Raw genomic sequence first — 17,772 nt, 5'->3', positions numbered from 1 at the left:
CGCCGAGTCATCGATCAAAATAATTTCATTGATATTTTTCTAATAATAATATAATAATATATAATATTATTACTTATAACAAAATTTATAATAAATTTACAATAAAATAAAATTCATTAAAAACATTTATATTATATATTACATTATTTAATCGATAACTTGGATTTACATCAATCAAAGTAAAGTATTTTCATGTATCACACTACATAGATGGATAGACTACAAAAAATTAGGATAGTCAACATTTGTTAAAAGAATAAGTTATTTTTATATATAACGCAGTTGTTACTATGTACAATTAATAAAATTACAAGCACGTTCTTTAAATGGAATAAATAAGTGAAATTTGAATTGAAATTTTTTATATCTTTCTTTAATTTATACTTGTATGTTGTAATATGCTTCAATTATGGATATTAAAAGGCATCTATCAAAAGTTCAACCTAAAGAAATTTGACCTAATTCATTCTAGTCCATCCATAAGGCAACGAATTTGTCTACAATCTATAATCTACAATCTACAATCTACAATCTACAATCTGCAATCTACGATCTATAAATCCGTTACCTTAAAATTAAATAAAAGTTTATCTCACTCACTGACACCTATGCACAACAGCGAAGTAGTTGATGTTCCAAGCTACGTTGTCTGTAACATACAAATATAAAATCTAAATTATAATAGCATTCAAAATAATTATTATTTCTATATTAAAAAATTATTATTGGACCCGCCGAACTTTATATTTGATGCATAACAAAAATAAACTATATATAAAAATATAATAATTTTATAAATTTAAAAAAAGACAATGTTTTAAGTAGAAACTTTTTATAGAATTCATATAAATATTTAATAATATCTCTCTTGTGAAAATTTATATAATATTTATAACTTATAATATTTATAAATTTTTCTTGTTTTAATTATTCAAATAAATGAACTGAATTAATATGATTTATATAATAATTAATATGCAAATAACGATACTCACCTTGGGGTTGCTCTGCTGGTGCCCGATGCCTCTCCCAGACCTCCTCCTCCTCTCAGGTGTCGGGGTCGTCAAAATCCGTTGACTAACACGCGCGATACTTTTAACGACACTCCCGCACTCGTACGCGCGATACTTTTAATGGCACTCCCGCACTTGTACGCGCGATATTTTTAACAGCACTTCCGAATTTTACGCTGTCTGTAACATATAAATATAAAATCTAAATTATAATTATTATATTAATAGAATAGTCTTCCGCTTAAAATATAAAAAAAAATTTTTAAAGACGCAAACACACAACCTATCATTACATCATTTATCGAACATACATCATATTTAAAAAAAATAAATATTGCTTCTAATGATTAAAACTCTTTAGATAACGAAATAATATGTTATTAAAATTTAGGAAAATTCTCTAATAGAACTATCCTCCATTTAAAAATAAAAATTCTAAAAAACGCATTGACAACTTATCATTATACATACATAAGCACTAGCGGATCCTGACTTCGATAATGGGGGGGGGGGGGGGTTTTTGCAAAATTATTTTATTTAATATTTTTGGTTTCATGATTAGCTTTTATTCCAGGATCAATGACGTCGATAGCTCTTTAATGTTTGTTCTTCTTTATTTATATTTTTTAAACAAATTCAGCAAAACTGTTTTTTTTATTTGCAAGGGGGGGGGGTTTAACCCAGGATCCGCCAGTGTATATATATATATATATATATATTATATAGATATAAAGAATTTCTCGCCTAATTATTTTCATGCAACGAAATTATCTCATCTTTTTGTCCTATGTCTGACTTAATCTACACTTAACTCCTTGAATGCGTAATGAGTATAATTTACAGTGTATCTTATACATACATATTGTATATATTATATAGATATAAAGAATTTCGCCTAATTATTTTCGTGCAACGAAATTATCTCATCATTTCGTCGTATGTCTGACTTAATCTACACTTAACTCCTTGAATGCGTAATGAGTATAATTTACAGTGTATCTTATACTTTTATATATATAGTTAAGTATAGATTAAGTCAGACATACGACGAAATGATGAGATAATTTATATATATATATAAAAGTATAAGATACACTGTAAATTATACTCATTACGCATTCAAGGAGTTAAGTGTAGATTAAGTCAGACATAGGATGAAATGATGAGATAATTTCATGCACGAAAATAATTAGGCGAAATTCTTTATATATATGTAATATATACAATATGTATGTATAAGATACACTGTAAATTATACTCATTACGCATTCAAGGAGTTAAGTGTAGATTAAGTCAGACATACGACGAAATGATGAGATAATTTCGTTGCACGAAAATAATTAGGCAAAATTCTTTATATCTATATAATATATACAATATGTATGTATAAGATAGACTGTAAATTATACTCATTACGCATTCAAGGAATTAAGCATAGATTAAGTCAGACATAGGACGAAATGATGAGATAATTTTGTTGTACGAAAATAATTAGGCGAAATTCTTTGTATCTATATAATATATATTATATAGATATATATCATGTGTGTGATAGATAATAGATAATATATATTATATAGATATAAGAATTTCACCTAATTATTTTCGTGCAATGAAATTATCTCATCATTTCGTCCTATGTCTGACTTAATCTACACTTAACTCCTTGAATGCGTAATGAGTATAATTTACAGTGTATCTTATACTTATATATATACACTAGCGGATCTCCTCTGACGTCAATAGCTCTTTAATGTTTGTTTTTCTTTATTTATATTTTTTAAACAAATTCAGCAAAATTGTTTCTTTTAATTTGCAAGAGGGGGGGTTAACCCCCCCCTTCCAGGATCCGCCAGTGTACATAAGTATGTGCAGAACTATGTAAGACTCCTTTCTAATTTAAAAAAATTTTTTAATTTACATATTTTGCAGCGTAGATACCAAATTTGCTAAAATAGATTATTGCTCTTTCATTTTTTATAAAGGGGAAAAAGCACCACACAATCATTTTTTCGATTTGACTTTTACGACTCGAAATGCATAAATTATATGATTCTCAAAAAAAAAAAAAAAAAAAAAACCTGTGAGATGTTTTTAGACTAAACACATTTATTACAATATTTTAAATATATATTTCGAAACACAATGTATATTTTATATTCTCATTTTATACAATCATGTAAAGTGAATTATTATTTTAAAGAGTAATAAGTAATAAAATAAATAAATAAAATATATTCACCGCAATTACACCACTGTCGCATGATGTCCTTTCGAGCTTTTTCCTTTTTTCTTGTTCGTCTCTTGCTGCTCCTTCGTGACATTCACTAGCTAAAATATAATTGCACACACATTAATTAACAGAATACGACAAACTCGTATTATTTTGCACGATACTCCCGATTAATCATGCGACACACGATTCACGCTCAATTTGTCACAACAATGCTATATCGGTAATAAAAGATATAAGTTCTCAATTTAGGAAACAATTAGTATTTAATTATTGTATGGACTTATAATTTTTAATTATTTGTAGGAAATAATCACATTTAATCTCATAGTACTTGTCACAATCACGTTGCAGGAGATAATAATAATACAACACACATAAAGCACGACAATTGTGATCTTTGCGTTCTCATTTCAAAAATAATTAACATATTCCTTTTCTAAAAAATGTTATTGTTGTCGCTGTTCCGCGATGCTGATTAGCTGTCTCAATTCGCATTGTGTTACCAGCTGATTTCTGTCAAAAAATATTAATCGCAGATAAGGCATTATAACATATTATTTACAACATATTACTATTTTAATTTTTATAACTTATTATTATTTAAAAATTTAATTAACAAATTAACGCTTTATTAATATTTTTTGGAAGAAATCAGTTGATTAAAACGTTAATTTGTTAATTAAATTTTAAAATAATAGTATGTAATAAAAATTATAAAATAATAATATGTTTTAAATAAGCTGTTATAGTACTTTAAACTCAATTAATATTTTTTGACTGCTGATTTCTCAAAAATATTAATCAAGTTTACAAACAAGCTTTATATAAAATTATCACATTTATATAAAAATTATATAAAATTATATAAAAATTATATACAAACTTTATATAAAAATATTATTCTTTTTTATATAAAATCGAGGAATAGCGCGCTTGTGTTGTTCTAGTATATTAATTATAATTAAAAAGAAAAAAAATATATAAAAAATCAAATATAAAATATATATTTCAGACACTTAATAATTAATAAATAAATAATATTTCAATTAATATTTCAACTTTACTTTAAATGATTTATAATTTGCGAGAAAACCTGGAATAGAATTATTATTAATTTTATGTCGTGTATAAAACATTTGAAAAATTAATGTATACATTAACAAAATTTATATTAGAATATATGGCATATAAAATTTATAAATAGAATTATATCTTGAATTTTATGTATCGTGAATTATAAATCATTTAGTCGGGCTTAATAATTGTTGCAAATAAATTTTTTATTTATATTTTCAGTATATGAAAAAAAGAAAAAGAAAGAGAGAAAGACAGATATTAAATAAAAAATATTATCATCGATACGATGCGTAAACGACGAAGTAATAGATGATGTAAAATACAAACATGTACATTTAAATTAATTAATTAAAACATGTACATTAAAACACAATTTAATATATAAATATTATATAATTAATATTAATAATAATTAATATTTGAAATATATAATTCAAATAAGTCAATTCAGACAGTTAATAATTAATAAATAATAATGAATAATTAATAAATAAATATAATATTTCAATTATTTTATATAATAAATAATTATATAATAAGAATATATAGTAAGCACATATATATGTATATTAAGAATAAAAGATATAATTTGAAAAATAAGTAAATCATCAAGAAAGGCTGATTATTATAAATCAAAATTTTTGTTCATGCATATACGTAAAAAATTTCTATCAATCGTATTTGCATTCTGTGCATAAGAAAAATGTATTGTACTATAACATTCTAAAATGTCTCAGGATAGAAAAAAAGACACAAAGTAGTCCACATAGATTTTTTAGCTGGAGAAATATTCGTGCGCGCTTAAATACTTAAAAATTTCTAACCCTTCTTTCGTCCTTCGCAACAATATGTGAGAATTTCATTACGCATTTATCAAAGCAATGGAAATTTATATAGAATCAAGTGTGTATGTCACACGCATTATATCTCTCGATTTTTCGTGCAAGGAGAAACTGATCTCGAATATATGAAGGAGAATATGTGAGAGTTTTATTTCGCATTTATCAAAACGGAAATTTATTTACAGAGACGAGCATAACGAACATATATTTGCACCCTAACCTTTTTTGCGTCTTGCGCAAGAATATGTGAGAATTTCATTTCGCATTTATCAAAACCATGGAAATTTACTTAGAATCAAGTATGTATATACTCACGCGCATTATATCTCTCGATTCTTCGTGCAAGGAGAAACTGATCATCTCGAATAAGTGAAGAAGAAGTGTTTAAAAGACAGTACGACAACGAAACACACACAATTGCTTATGCAAATGGGAAAAAAACCGCGGAAGTAACTCGCGAGAATAACTGTGACTTTGAAATAGACCAATGGCGTGCGAGGTGGCGCGGCAGCTTGCGGCGACTTTCGGCGGCTTGGCCGCTCGGCCAATCAGGCGAGGTTTCGCAAGCACGGCGCCGCTTGCTCGCAGTACCGTGCAGTACCGCGGCGACCCTCGAATTAAGAGCATCGTGTCTGTCGGTGTCCGTCACCCGGCAAAAGGGGGATTTCGCGCCGTGCGGACGCGCTTATCGAGTCCAAGTAGTTGTGTGAAACGTGAGAACCTCCTCTCCCCGGGATCGTCCGTGACCAAATTCGTGCGCGTGTCGGTGGAAGCGTCGCCGTCGTCGTCGTCGCGGCGCTTCCTCGAAAGAGAAACGCAAATCTAACCGTAAGTTCGGTGAAGTCGGCCACGAACGGGAAGTAACTTTGTCTCGTCACCTAACCTTCCTGTTCGCCGTTTTTTCCCCGCTCGCCGCGAATTCGTAATACGATTTCCGATCCGCGATGCTGTGTGATATATATATATACGTGTGAAAAGTGTTTTTCCGCGAGTACTCTTGCCCATCTCGTTTTGTATCTCCAACTCGGAATTTGAGAAGAATCGCAGACGGAAGGTGGAAAGGAGAGTTAATCGAAGGTGTGACGGATCGTCGAAAGGTACGCCAGGTCAAGTTCTTGATTTTATCTCGATGTTCTTTAAAGGCGCACTTTCGAAAAGTCGAATATCGGTGGAACTTGATATTCGATATCATATATTTTATCTCGCACGGTTTTTAATTCAATCTGCAAGGGATTTAATTGCGATTTTTACGTGACTCGAGAAATTGATCGCAACGGTATTTTTCGTGCACCGCCATGTTTATTACCAAAAATCGCGCGTACTGAAACACAAAAAGCACATCTCTTTTGTCGAGCTATATTTTTCAATTTTTATAGTGTACAAAAAAGCACTTTTATATAAAAGAATGCTTTCGAAAACACTACACAGAGAGAATATCATTGAATATATTTTCCAGATATTTACGAGTTTTTTTTTAAATAAATACATTATTTTTGATACACGGGTGTAAGTGATTGCGTGTGGAAAGTGTAAATGATTTGCGCAGGTAGAGGTAATTTGTTTTTGGAAACACTTAAGCGAGTGCCACTCTCTCTTTTTCGCGAATAATAAGCTCAAGTCCTTTGACCGGCTACTAATTCAACATCGAGCTAAACAGAAGATTGGAGGCGCCCTTTTTTACGTGAAATTGAGATCCACGCGTCGATGAGTCGCCAACGATTTTCGTGAAACGTGCACTTTTTTTTCCGTTCTCTATCCAGCTCGTCGATAGTATTGCGCACTTCGCTTTTTTCCGTTATCCGATTTCTATATCGATCGTAAATGTTCCGTCTCTCTTTCTATCGCTCGAAAAATAGCAAACATTCACCTATAATTATCATTTTCTAAATTGTGATTCTATAAGTAAATATTTAATCTTACAATTAGTTGCAAGCCGCGTGTCATATAAATTTTCATTTTTTATTTTATTTATTTCGAGTATGCTTCATAACGAAAAAAGAATAGATTTTTCATATATATTATGGTACATCGTTTTCTGGTTCGCTAATTGATAATGTATGATATTTGATACTGTGCATTTTTCGCTTTATTACATATTATAGTTATCTGATTTATATATCGATCATGAAAAATGTATTTAGTTTCTTTCTGCAACTCAAAATGTGGGATATATTTATTTATAATTAACAATCTTTTTTATTATATATATGTATATGATTCTAAATAAATATTTAATTTTAAACAGAAACTGTGTAAAATATAAGTTTTTATTTTTTATTTTATATTTATTCCGAACATGTGCTTAATAACAAAAAAGTAAAGATTTTGAATATATCTCATGGCATGTTTTATGGCAAATTATAATAGTAATGACATTTGATATCTGCCGCCTATTTCGCTTTATTTTAGACGATTGTTCGATTTATATAACGATCTAAAAAAACTTTGTTTCTTTCTGTAACTGAAAATAGTAAATATATTTACTCGTGCACGGAGAGAATTTTCTCTTAGAATTTATCCTGAAAATCATGCGGTAATCGAGGGACAATATAGTATGGAAAGAATTTTATGAGAATTTCTCTGATTAATATTTATCACAATAAACATAATAATATCTACACGTTCAAATATAAAACATGTTTGAGTAATTTTACTATGCAGTTTAGTAAAATTGATCAAACATGTTTTATATTTTATTGTCATAGATATTATTTTTATTGTGATAAATATTAATCAGAGAAATTCTAATAAAATTCTTTCCATACCATATTGTCCCACGATTACCATGATTTTCAGGGTAAATTTTAAGAGAAAATTCTTTCTGTGTGATTAATCATTTTTTTATTATAATTCTACACTGAAAAAAGAATTTGTTAACTTGACTAAACCTTTCAACTAAATATTTTGTCAATTGAACGTATAGAAATATTTTAATTAAATATAATGTATTAAATCTAACATAACGTATATTTGACTTAAATACTAATATATGTTTAATTAACAAAATAGTAATTTAGTTGAAAGGTTTAGTCAAGTTAACAAATTTTTTTTTAGTGTAAGTAAATGTTTAATCTTTTGTGTGTGTGTGTGTGTGTGTGTATTAGACGAAACTGTGTGATATATATTTTTATTTTATGTATTCTGAATATGTACACTTGCTGGCAAGAGAATAGATTTTCAATGTACGTTATGATATACCATTTTATGGCTCATTAACTGGTGAGGATGGACATTTGATATCTGGTGTCCGACGAGAGTTTCGCGCTGTTGTGTAACCCGAGATGTATTCGGGCGAGTTAAGGTTATTATTACGCAGTAACTATTACGTATTCACGCGATGCACAGCTCCGATTTTGGCGAGGGGGATTCCATTAACTACGATTTGGAATCCTGAATCCGACCTCGCTCCAGCTCTAGCTCCGGGTTTCGTCTCAGATTCCTCAATGCATGGGGGGTATTAATTTCCCGAAGTTAATTATTCGTTATGCTATATATTGATGTTACGGCGATACTCGTTAAAATTACGGAAAATAAAATTGATTGGTTTTTATGAAATATAATCGGAATATAATAGATCATTATAAATATACATAAAAATAACGAAGTTATCGCGATTACATCGAAAGTTATGAAAAATAAAATTGATTGGTTTTTACAAAATAATGAGAATATAAATAGGTCAATATAAATATTCATAAAAATAACTAGGTTATCGTGATTGCATCGAAATTTGAAATATAAATAATTAATTTTACTTTCAAATTTTTTCTCGAGGAGTCTTGCCTTAGGAGAGAGATAATCTTTTTTCCATCTATTTCTCGATTAAGATTTATCGGGGAAACGTTACGCATCGTTTTCCAAATTCATGCAAACCCCTTTCTCTCGGACAAGATTCCCGGGCTTTTCGTTATTTACGTGCCAACAAATAATCAGATTTGCGACTACTTGTTGCTTACCGGAAAGCGCGGAAAGGCGAAGTTCGAAGACACCGGGACGGAGAATCGCGCTAATAGACCGACGAGAGATAGAGATGAGAGAAAGAGAGAAAGATAGAGGAATCAGTTCCCGCGACCATTAAATTAATCAACCGCCCGACCTCGGGAAAACACGAGCCCCGGGTCTGAAGTTCTCCACGTTATCCGCGATCGTTTGCACAGCGCCGTCGCATTTCCCTCCTATCATCGTCTCCTACTTTTCCGCCGACAATGACGACGGAATAAGGTCACCGGGGCTGAAAAACGAACGACGTGAATCCTCCATATGACGCGAAAGCGAGTACGGAGGGAGGAAGAGGGACCATAGCTCGCTCGAGTTATTTCGCCTACCCTCCCGCTAATGAAACATAATGAAATGTAAAGCAAAAAAGGGTTTTCAGTTACCTAGCTACCGCCGTCGTTACTCCGAGAGTGCGGCGACTTACCGCGGTTAAATAATGTTTCCTCCCTCTGCTTCCCTTCCCGGTCGGTCGCGAGAATATTCCGCGAAACTCTCTACTCTGGATCCGCATCCCCCTCGGTCCGACTCTCAAGAGTGTACTATAATTACGGATTTTTACGCAACGCGTACTGACGCAAGCCGCGAATTGAGGTCTCTTGTGAGATGTTTGCCACATATTTTCTCGCGTAAAAATAATTGAGTTTCTGGGGAAAAACTTAACTTGGGACATTACTGCTCCACTTCTACGTTGATATATCGTAGAGAGAAATAGAGCGAAAAACATATATGCGTCTTTTTTTCCTTTTTTTTTTTTTTTTGCAAGAGGTGAGAGAGATTATAAAATATCGGAGTAGATAGTTTTCTCATTTCGTGTTGAGGGGAGAAATTAATCTAAAAATTTTTTCCCTCGCATAATTTTCCGTAGATTTTTCAATGATTTTATAATACGTCGCAAATTATATTTATTTTATTTCGAACTTAGAGGACCGAGAATTTCTTTAATAAAAGTAAAAGATCAAATGCAAATGATATTAAAAGAAAAGAAAATTATGATACGCGCGTATATTTTTTAATCATTTTAAAAATACGTAATAATAATAACACGTAAAATGAATTTCTCATACATATATAATTATGTGGCAAGTAGTAAAAATTAATATTTAAAAGACATAGTGGATGAATTACCAAATAAATTGAATCGTATCGCTTCCAGATTCGGTTTCTTACAATCGTACAGCGTCGTGATCAATACTGAATCGGAAACATGGAAAGTTTTGTAGTTACCTAACTGTACCGGGGCGTAAAGAAGTGTTTAACGGTGGATTGGCAAAGTTGGTAAAGTTTCGTGCAAAGGATATAAATATTTTTCGTGTGCTTTTCATTAACTGTTCGGTTTACATTTTAGCCTTTCATCAGAAAGGCTAGCGACAAAATACAGGAAGCTTATTTTAAAAGCTGAAACTTGTGTTTACTGATAGAGCTTCCAGGTTTTAACGCCGTAATTAATATTTTTAGTACAATTATACATATAATTTTTTTGTACAATTTTAATACAATTTTTTGTACATTTCTCTCTCTCTTTCTCAAAATATTTATAATACAGAAATGTTTATATAAATTTTATCGCGAATGATCTAATTATGTTTAATTTCGAAATTAAAATCAGTCAATATAAAATTTGATGAAAAATATCAATCATAATTTTGTTATCAAAAGCAAGCACATTTCTCTACACGGAAAAAAAATTAGCTACCATAGCTAAAGCTGTCCTATATTACACATGAAATTTAGTTGCCCTATATTACACATGAAATTTAGTTATCATGCCTAAATTTTAGCTATGATAGCTAATATTTTTTAACTATAGAATTTTCTGTTAAACTATAGCTAAAAAATATTAGTTACCATAGCTAAAATTTAGGCATGATAACTAAATTTCAGGTTGCAATACAGAGACAGCTAAAATTTAGCTATGGTAGCTAATTCTTTTTTCTGTGTACATTTTATAATATATTTCATTTTTATCTCTTTATGAAAAACCTTGTGTAAACTCATGCAAAAAATGTTTTAATATATAAATATATAAATTATATATAAATTATTGTATTTGTATAAATATTAAATTATATTTATAATACAATAGAAATAATACATATTAGCCACTTGACGAATTTTACGAGATAGAAATATTCGGTTAAATATCACGTAGCTATATGATGAGGTCGCCAATCATTCCGAAATCAAGTACTGGGACGATTCCAGCGACGTGATTTTTCTTGAAGTCGAGTGGTCAGCCGGAAAAAGCGGGTCGAAAACGCCGTGAAATTTCGACGACACACGAGTGGTTGGCCAAGTCGGGACCGATCGGAAGCGATTCGGATGCGATTTGAATTTTGAGTACGCGAATCTGCATATGTAAACACGAAGCCCGCGAGATACGATCGCGTAGCCGTGCAACGCCGATTGTGTCGTCACTCGCATCCGGCGAGAGGGACAGCTTCCGAGAACTTTGATCGATAGATTTACGCGGGTCTTAAAATACAGCGAATTTTATGCAACTCGTGAAGTATAATATATGCGAGAGCGCGAGTAGCGTGGTACGTACCCTCTCTTTATGGCGAACATTTTTTCCCGACCGTTTCCGCGGATAAAATGATAATTGAGAAACGTTCGTTCCCTTCTTTCTCCCTCGAGTAATGGATTCACTTAGAAAAAAAATCGGCACGTTCTTACGCGTATAACGGATAGAAATGTAGAGAAAGGAAAGCGGGGGAATAATGATGCGGACCCACCGACATCGCCTTTTACGCGGCACTTTATTCGTCCACGCGGTAATATCGCGTTATCCTTTTGATTGCGTCCATGTAAAAGAATCCCAAGAACCCCAAAGACGACCCCCACTGAGCTCTCGGCGGTCCCTGAATTATTCAGTAGTTACGCCAGGGAAAAGCGCGCCGTCTTCTCTCTTTCGCTGACATGCCTTCGGATCAATCTTGTTTACGAAACCGAGTTATCATCGCGAAGTTGCTTGACAATATAATTCTCAAGCAATGCACACTCGCTTTTCAAGTACTATACTAAATTATCATGCGTGGTCTCTCGCATCGCTTCAGAATATCACGTCATTAATTATCGTAGTCAAAACCGAGTGACTCTCAAGAAGTCCGCTTCTTTAGTGATGAATTATTCGATGAATTTTTTATAGAATCAATTTTTCCCTTCGGCGAGAATTTTGAGAAAGGAATAAAATGTTAAAATTCTACGAAAGTAAAATATGCGCTGCGATTTAATTAAATGCTGAAGTTTCGTTTCGCAAAAAATTTCTTGTGAAAGAGAGACATTACAATTAAATAATTAAAAATGTAATTAAAACTATATTTTTTTGATATATATATATTCTTTATATTTTATTTATAATATATTTATATATATTATCTTTGTTGCATTATGATTATTCGATAGCGCATGATTATACAAAGCAGAAAATAGCTTTTCGCTTATAGTTTTCGAGACGAGGTATTCTCTCAACGACGGTTATAACAGATGATTGTGCAGTCGCAAGGACATGATGAATTGTTACTCCACTTCATTTTATTTTAGTTCCACCGATAAGAGATAAGCTTTATATTTTCCCAACGGTATCATGTAGCAACGGTAGAAATTACTATCCGAAGTAGCTGCATCTAGGAGTAGGTCCTTTCGCAGCTTTATCTTCCCTTGACGTTTCCTTATACGGAGCACTTTAGAAGTTTCGCGGTTTCTCTTAATATTTTGTTGGCGCGCGTACACACACACACAGACACATGCCTGGAAAACTGTCGGGTGTGACGTGTGTCGAATTCCATCGCGTGGTCGCATCTCGGAACGAGCGACCCAAGTATGCAACACGTGCGTGCATACATACGGCGGACGTTAACACGTGTCGCATACCGCACGTCGTGGCCGGGCTAATAGCGCTAGGCACGACGGCGATTTTATTTTTTACCTTCCCCTTACTTATGTGGATGTGTCACCGCAGGATGTCCCGTGGCACGTGGCACCGGTGGTCGGTGCTCTTGCTGCTTTTGCTGGCCACGCGATTCCTCTCCGTCCACGGACAATGCGGATCGTATGCCCAGGACCGGCAAGAGAAGCAGGACAAGCAGGACAAGCTGGCGCTTTACAAGGTTACCCTGAGGACCTACTGGTCGAGGGCGCGATTCCCGCGACATTATCCAGAGTGGAAACCTCCAGCGCAGTTCGGCAAGCTGATCGGTGAGTCCTAGTTGTTAGTATCCAATCGAGTTCGATCGATTCGTCGTGCATGAAACAAGGGCATAACTTTAATCCTAAGAATGATACTCGACGCAGTATATATGTATACGCTATTCCGAGCAATCCGATTTTTCATATTTATTTTTCTGTTTTATTTTATTTTATTTTTTTGTCACTGGAAGATATATTATTTCATTTGTCTTCGAAAATGCTGTCAAAAAATTTGCATGTTACACATTGATGCAAATTAAAAACAAAAAAGGAAAAAACAAGCACGAGTACCATTTAGGATAAAATGCCGCAGTAATGGGTTACTTGATGGATGAATTTAAATAATTTAAATGATATAACTTGCACATACGAAAAGAGAATCACAAACAGTTCTATATATTAAGAGCTATTTTTCTACAGTAATCATATTCAATTCAAAGGCTAATATATCATTTGGATCTGACGCGCATGAAGATTGAAATGTAAAATATGCACGTCGAAAATACTTTGCTCTTTACATACATAGGATATCAAATACGGTTTTAATCAGACGCGACGTCATGCAAAATTATATTAAATTGTTCCTGGAACGATTCGAATCTCATCTATCGAAAATGCTGAGGTGAAAGAGCTGACAATGAGATCAGCTAGATTTTTAAAATTATTTCGAATCTACACGATTCGCGAGTAACACGATCATCCGCAAGAGAGCAGCGTCGCCTTAATTAACGAGATCTCTCTCTTGCGAGAGCTGTCTGCCGGCTTATCGATTCTCTCGACGACGGTGTCTCACGCGCGTCACCGCCGAAACTTTAATTCGATCAAATCCCCGCAGGTACCGCGCGATTCCGATCACGGCGAATACTTATTTCTCCCGAACAATTTCGGGCAACGTCAGTCCGTGTCTTGTTCTACGGGTTTATTTTCTTCCCGACCTCCTTTCTCGGTCTTTCGACCTAAAAGGCGCAAAGGCGGGGATGAAACGATAATTGGAGAAGTTGGGAATTATTGCATGACGCCACTGGCGTTCGCAGTCGTCTGACATGAATTTGAAATGTCTTCGCGCGTGCACGGATGCCTCCAAAGTGATGACAGAGAGTATATATATTTTTATAATATGTACGCGGAGAGAATTTGTTAGAATTTACCTTGAAAATCATGGTAATTGTGGGACAATATGATATGGAAAGAATTTTATGAGAATTTCTCTGATTAATATTTATCACAATAAAAATAATATCTACACACTAAAATATAAAACATGTTTGATTAATTTTACTAAACTGCATGGTAAAATTAATCAAACATATTTTATATTTTATTGTGATAGATATTATTATTTTTATTGTGATAAATATTAATCAGAGAAATTCTTATAAAATTCTTTCCATACCATATTGTCTCACGATTACTATGATTTTCAGGGTAAATTCTAAGAGAAAATTCTCTCTGTATATACAATATATATATTATATGTTTAATATATATGTATATATTATATATATTATATATATAATATACACAGAATTTTCTCTTAGAATTTACCCTGAAAATCATGGTAATCGTGGGATAACATTGTATGGAAAGAATTTGAGAATTTCTCTGATTAATTTTATCACAATAAAAATAATATCTATAACAATAAAATATAAAATATGTTTGATTAATTTTACTAAACTATATAGTAAAATTTACTAACTATATAGTAAAATTAATCAAACATTTTATATTTTATCGTGATAGATATTATTTTTTATTGTGATAAATATTAATCAGAGAAATTTTCATAAAATTCTTTCTATATCACATTGTCCCACGATTACCATGATTTTCAGATTAAATTCTAAGAGAAATTTTTTTCTGTGATATATATAATATATTTAACAATATTTTGACACATAAGTTTTCGTGATAACTGTTATTTAAAATTTTCTATACCGAGACCGTGACATACAATGAACATTTAATGATAACTTTTGACTATATTATGAATTGCAATCTCGATTAAAGATCTTTGATCTTAATCGCTCCTATAATGGAGACATATCTTGTACACAAGCACGAGCAGCTGTCGTAAGTTTTCGTCGGTCTGTAAATCCCTCGCGACCCCTCTTCCACCAGTTAGTCTCCATAGTTTCGCGTTTTCGCTTGGTGTCTGTGGTCACGACCTTTCGTTCTCGCTCGCCGACTACACTCTTCCTCTTCTCCTTTCCACAACGCCCGGCACCTGCCGCCCCTTTCCAACGTAGTAAAGTCGAATAAATTCCTCCTGGACCTGATCCGGCCGTTTTGCCGAATGTACGGGCGAAGGTTCCGCGAGAAACCTCAAATTCGAATTAGAAAGCCGCGTGTACACCGCCGAAATTCAATTTCCAGGTTCCAGCGAGAGATCGCGACCGGCGCACTATACGAGAATAAGGACCGCGTTTTCCTCTTTCGCCGAATCGTTCTCGTAGTGGTGGCTCGTGATTCGAAATTACTTTCTGAAATATTTCGTTCGAATATGATTGAAAAGTAACGACGATTCTATCTTTGCACATAAATGAATTGGATAATAAGGAAAATACTTACTCGATAATGATTGAAATAAATATTATATATATTTTTATAATATTGATTTAATTATAGAGAGAAATATGCACGTATACACACAATATTTATATAATAGAGTTATCGTTTTTATTAAAATTTTATGCGATTATCTTTCTTCGTTTAATAGTGTTGAATTTTTCGAATATACTTTTATAATGTATTTATTTTGATTGCAATTAAAAAATTTGTCAAAGTTTATCTTAATCATAAGTTTTAATAGCCATGTTGCGATTTATCTTGGAGAATAAAACAAGAAGTTTTGTCCATAATAAAAAGTAAAAAGAAAAAAAAGCGTCGCAAGAGACCGAAAAAAATGCATAGGGTTATCCCGGAAAAAGGATTGAGGGATGGTTAGATAAAGAATCGGAGAGGAGAGGAGAGGATTGAGTTTTCTCGCGCAATACGAAAGAAGAAAGGGGGTGGACCACGTGAAGTGGGCTCGAAACCGAACAGAGCGGAACAAAAGCGGCGACAAAACGTAATCGAAAATCCTTTACGCCGTTCCGGGGAGAAATCGCGGGAAGAACGAGGCATGACGGGGGTGAGGCGGAGGCAGAGGACGGATAGTAGTAGGTTTCTCTCCGCATTCCGCAGAACCTCTACTTGGATATATCCTGCGTGCACACACAGTCGAGCGAACACGTTCGATCGTTAACGGCCGACTAATGGAATGGAATTCGCATCCCTTCGTCCCCTCGTCGTACGTATGTACACCCTCCGTCGTTTCCGCCGTTCCTTCAGCCTCGCGTCCGAATCGTAAAACTGTTGCCCGTCGTTGCACCGCCGTTGTTTTCCTTTCATGGGTCTGGATATGGTCGATTTAATTCGAGTTTTTCTTTTTTCCTCTCTTTTTCGCTGCTGTTTCCTCTTCTCGACATTTTTTTCCTTCCGCTTCGATCCATCCTCTTTGTCACTGTTCTTGAATTCTAGATTTAAATGGAGAGACACGCGCAATTATTCTTCGATAACTTTTTTTACGCGCAATCGAATCTGTACATGATACACGATATATCATATTTTTTCATGTTTTAAGGTATAAAGATTAAATTTCTTGAATAAAAAAAATAGATGGAAATATTTTAATTGATATTACATGAACGTTGACGAAATTATAATGTAACGTTTATTTATTTCTGAGAACGAAATTACAACAATATCTAATTGACGAGAAAAATTAATACAATAAAATAGATGTTCTTTCTTTTATGATAGGTATAATTAATAACATTCACCCTTTATAATTAATAACATTGACGTACATTTCGTACAGTAAGGAATAACGCGTTGTATCTTCGCGAGAAACGTGGCACATTTAAAGAAGAGTAGCTTTTAAGTAAAACGGGAGTCAAATATAAACACATTGAAACTACCATAACTGAACCAGGTCGGAATAAATGTGCATTTTACTCGGTTACGAGCCTCTCGCAACTTGCACGTATCCACGAAGAACAAAGGAACACGCTGTTACCGCGCGTATCTGCAAAGCAAACACGATAATAATAGCGTCGCTAATGCACGGCAGACACTACGCTAATGGCGAACAAATATCTTCTTCAGAGGTAGAACGAATTATATCAAATAACAAGGAAAATCTTGTAAACGTCTTTGCGCGATGTGCGGAAATGGGAAATATTTTCTGACAGATAAAACATAAAACATAATCTACGTGAAATGCTTTAAATGAGAATCGCGAATTTAATTTTACGCTTAATATGTTTAATAATACCGTGATCGTTAATGACATTTGCTAAAACATCAAAGAGAAAAGAAGACTAGCAAGAAATATTTGACGCGAAAATGTATCGTGATCTTCTTTCAGAGCATCAAATAT

At 33.0% G+C, this 17,772-nt stretch overlaps 1 protein-coding gene and 1 long non-coding RNA gene across 2 annotated transcripts in view; one reads left to right on the top strand and one right to left on the bottom strand.

Annotated features, from left to right (window-relative positions):
- Positions 1 to 561: 561 nt before the first annotated feature.
- The window catches only part of LOC145940217 (uncharacterized), a 198,723-nt gene continuing 181,512 nt past the window's right edge, over positions 562 to 17,772 (bottom strand). Inside the window, exons 7-9 of the long non-coding RNA XR_014425971.1 lie at positions 3,256 to 3,344; positions 996 to 1,193; positions 562 to 649 (exon numbers count right to left, since the gene is read on the bottom strand). This is a non-coding gene — a long non-coding RNA (uncharacterized LOC145940217). The remainder of the gene's footprint in view (positions 650 to 995; positions 1,194 to 3,255; positions 3,345 to 17,772) is intronic.
- LOC145940159 (spondin-1) overlaps positions 5,778 to 17,772 on the top strand; it is a 172,205-nt gene continuing 160,210 nt past the window's right edge. Inside the window, exons 1-2 of the mRNA XM_083045098.1 lie at positions 5,778 to 6,265; positions 13,123 to 13,358. Of these exons, the coding sequence (XP_082901224.1) occupies positions 13,124 to 13,358 (235 nt within the window). The 5' untranslated portion in view covers positions 5,778 to 6,265; position 13,123. The remainder of the gene's footprint in view (positions 6,266 to 13,122; positions 13,359 to 17,772) is intronic.

Source organism: Prenolepis imparis, unplaced genomic scaffold (assembly GCF_030444845.1).
Source record: "Prenolepis imparis isolate NDT839.2.m4 unplaced genomic scaffold, iyPreImpa1.0 SCAF_1, whole genome shotgun sequence".
NCBI classification, from domain to species: Eukaryota; Metazoa; Arthropoda; class Insecta; order Hymenoptera; family Formicidae; genus Prenolepis; species Prenolepis imparis.
Note: the sequence above shows the minus strand (reverse complement) of the source record. Positions and strands in the feature narration are given on the sequence as shown.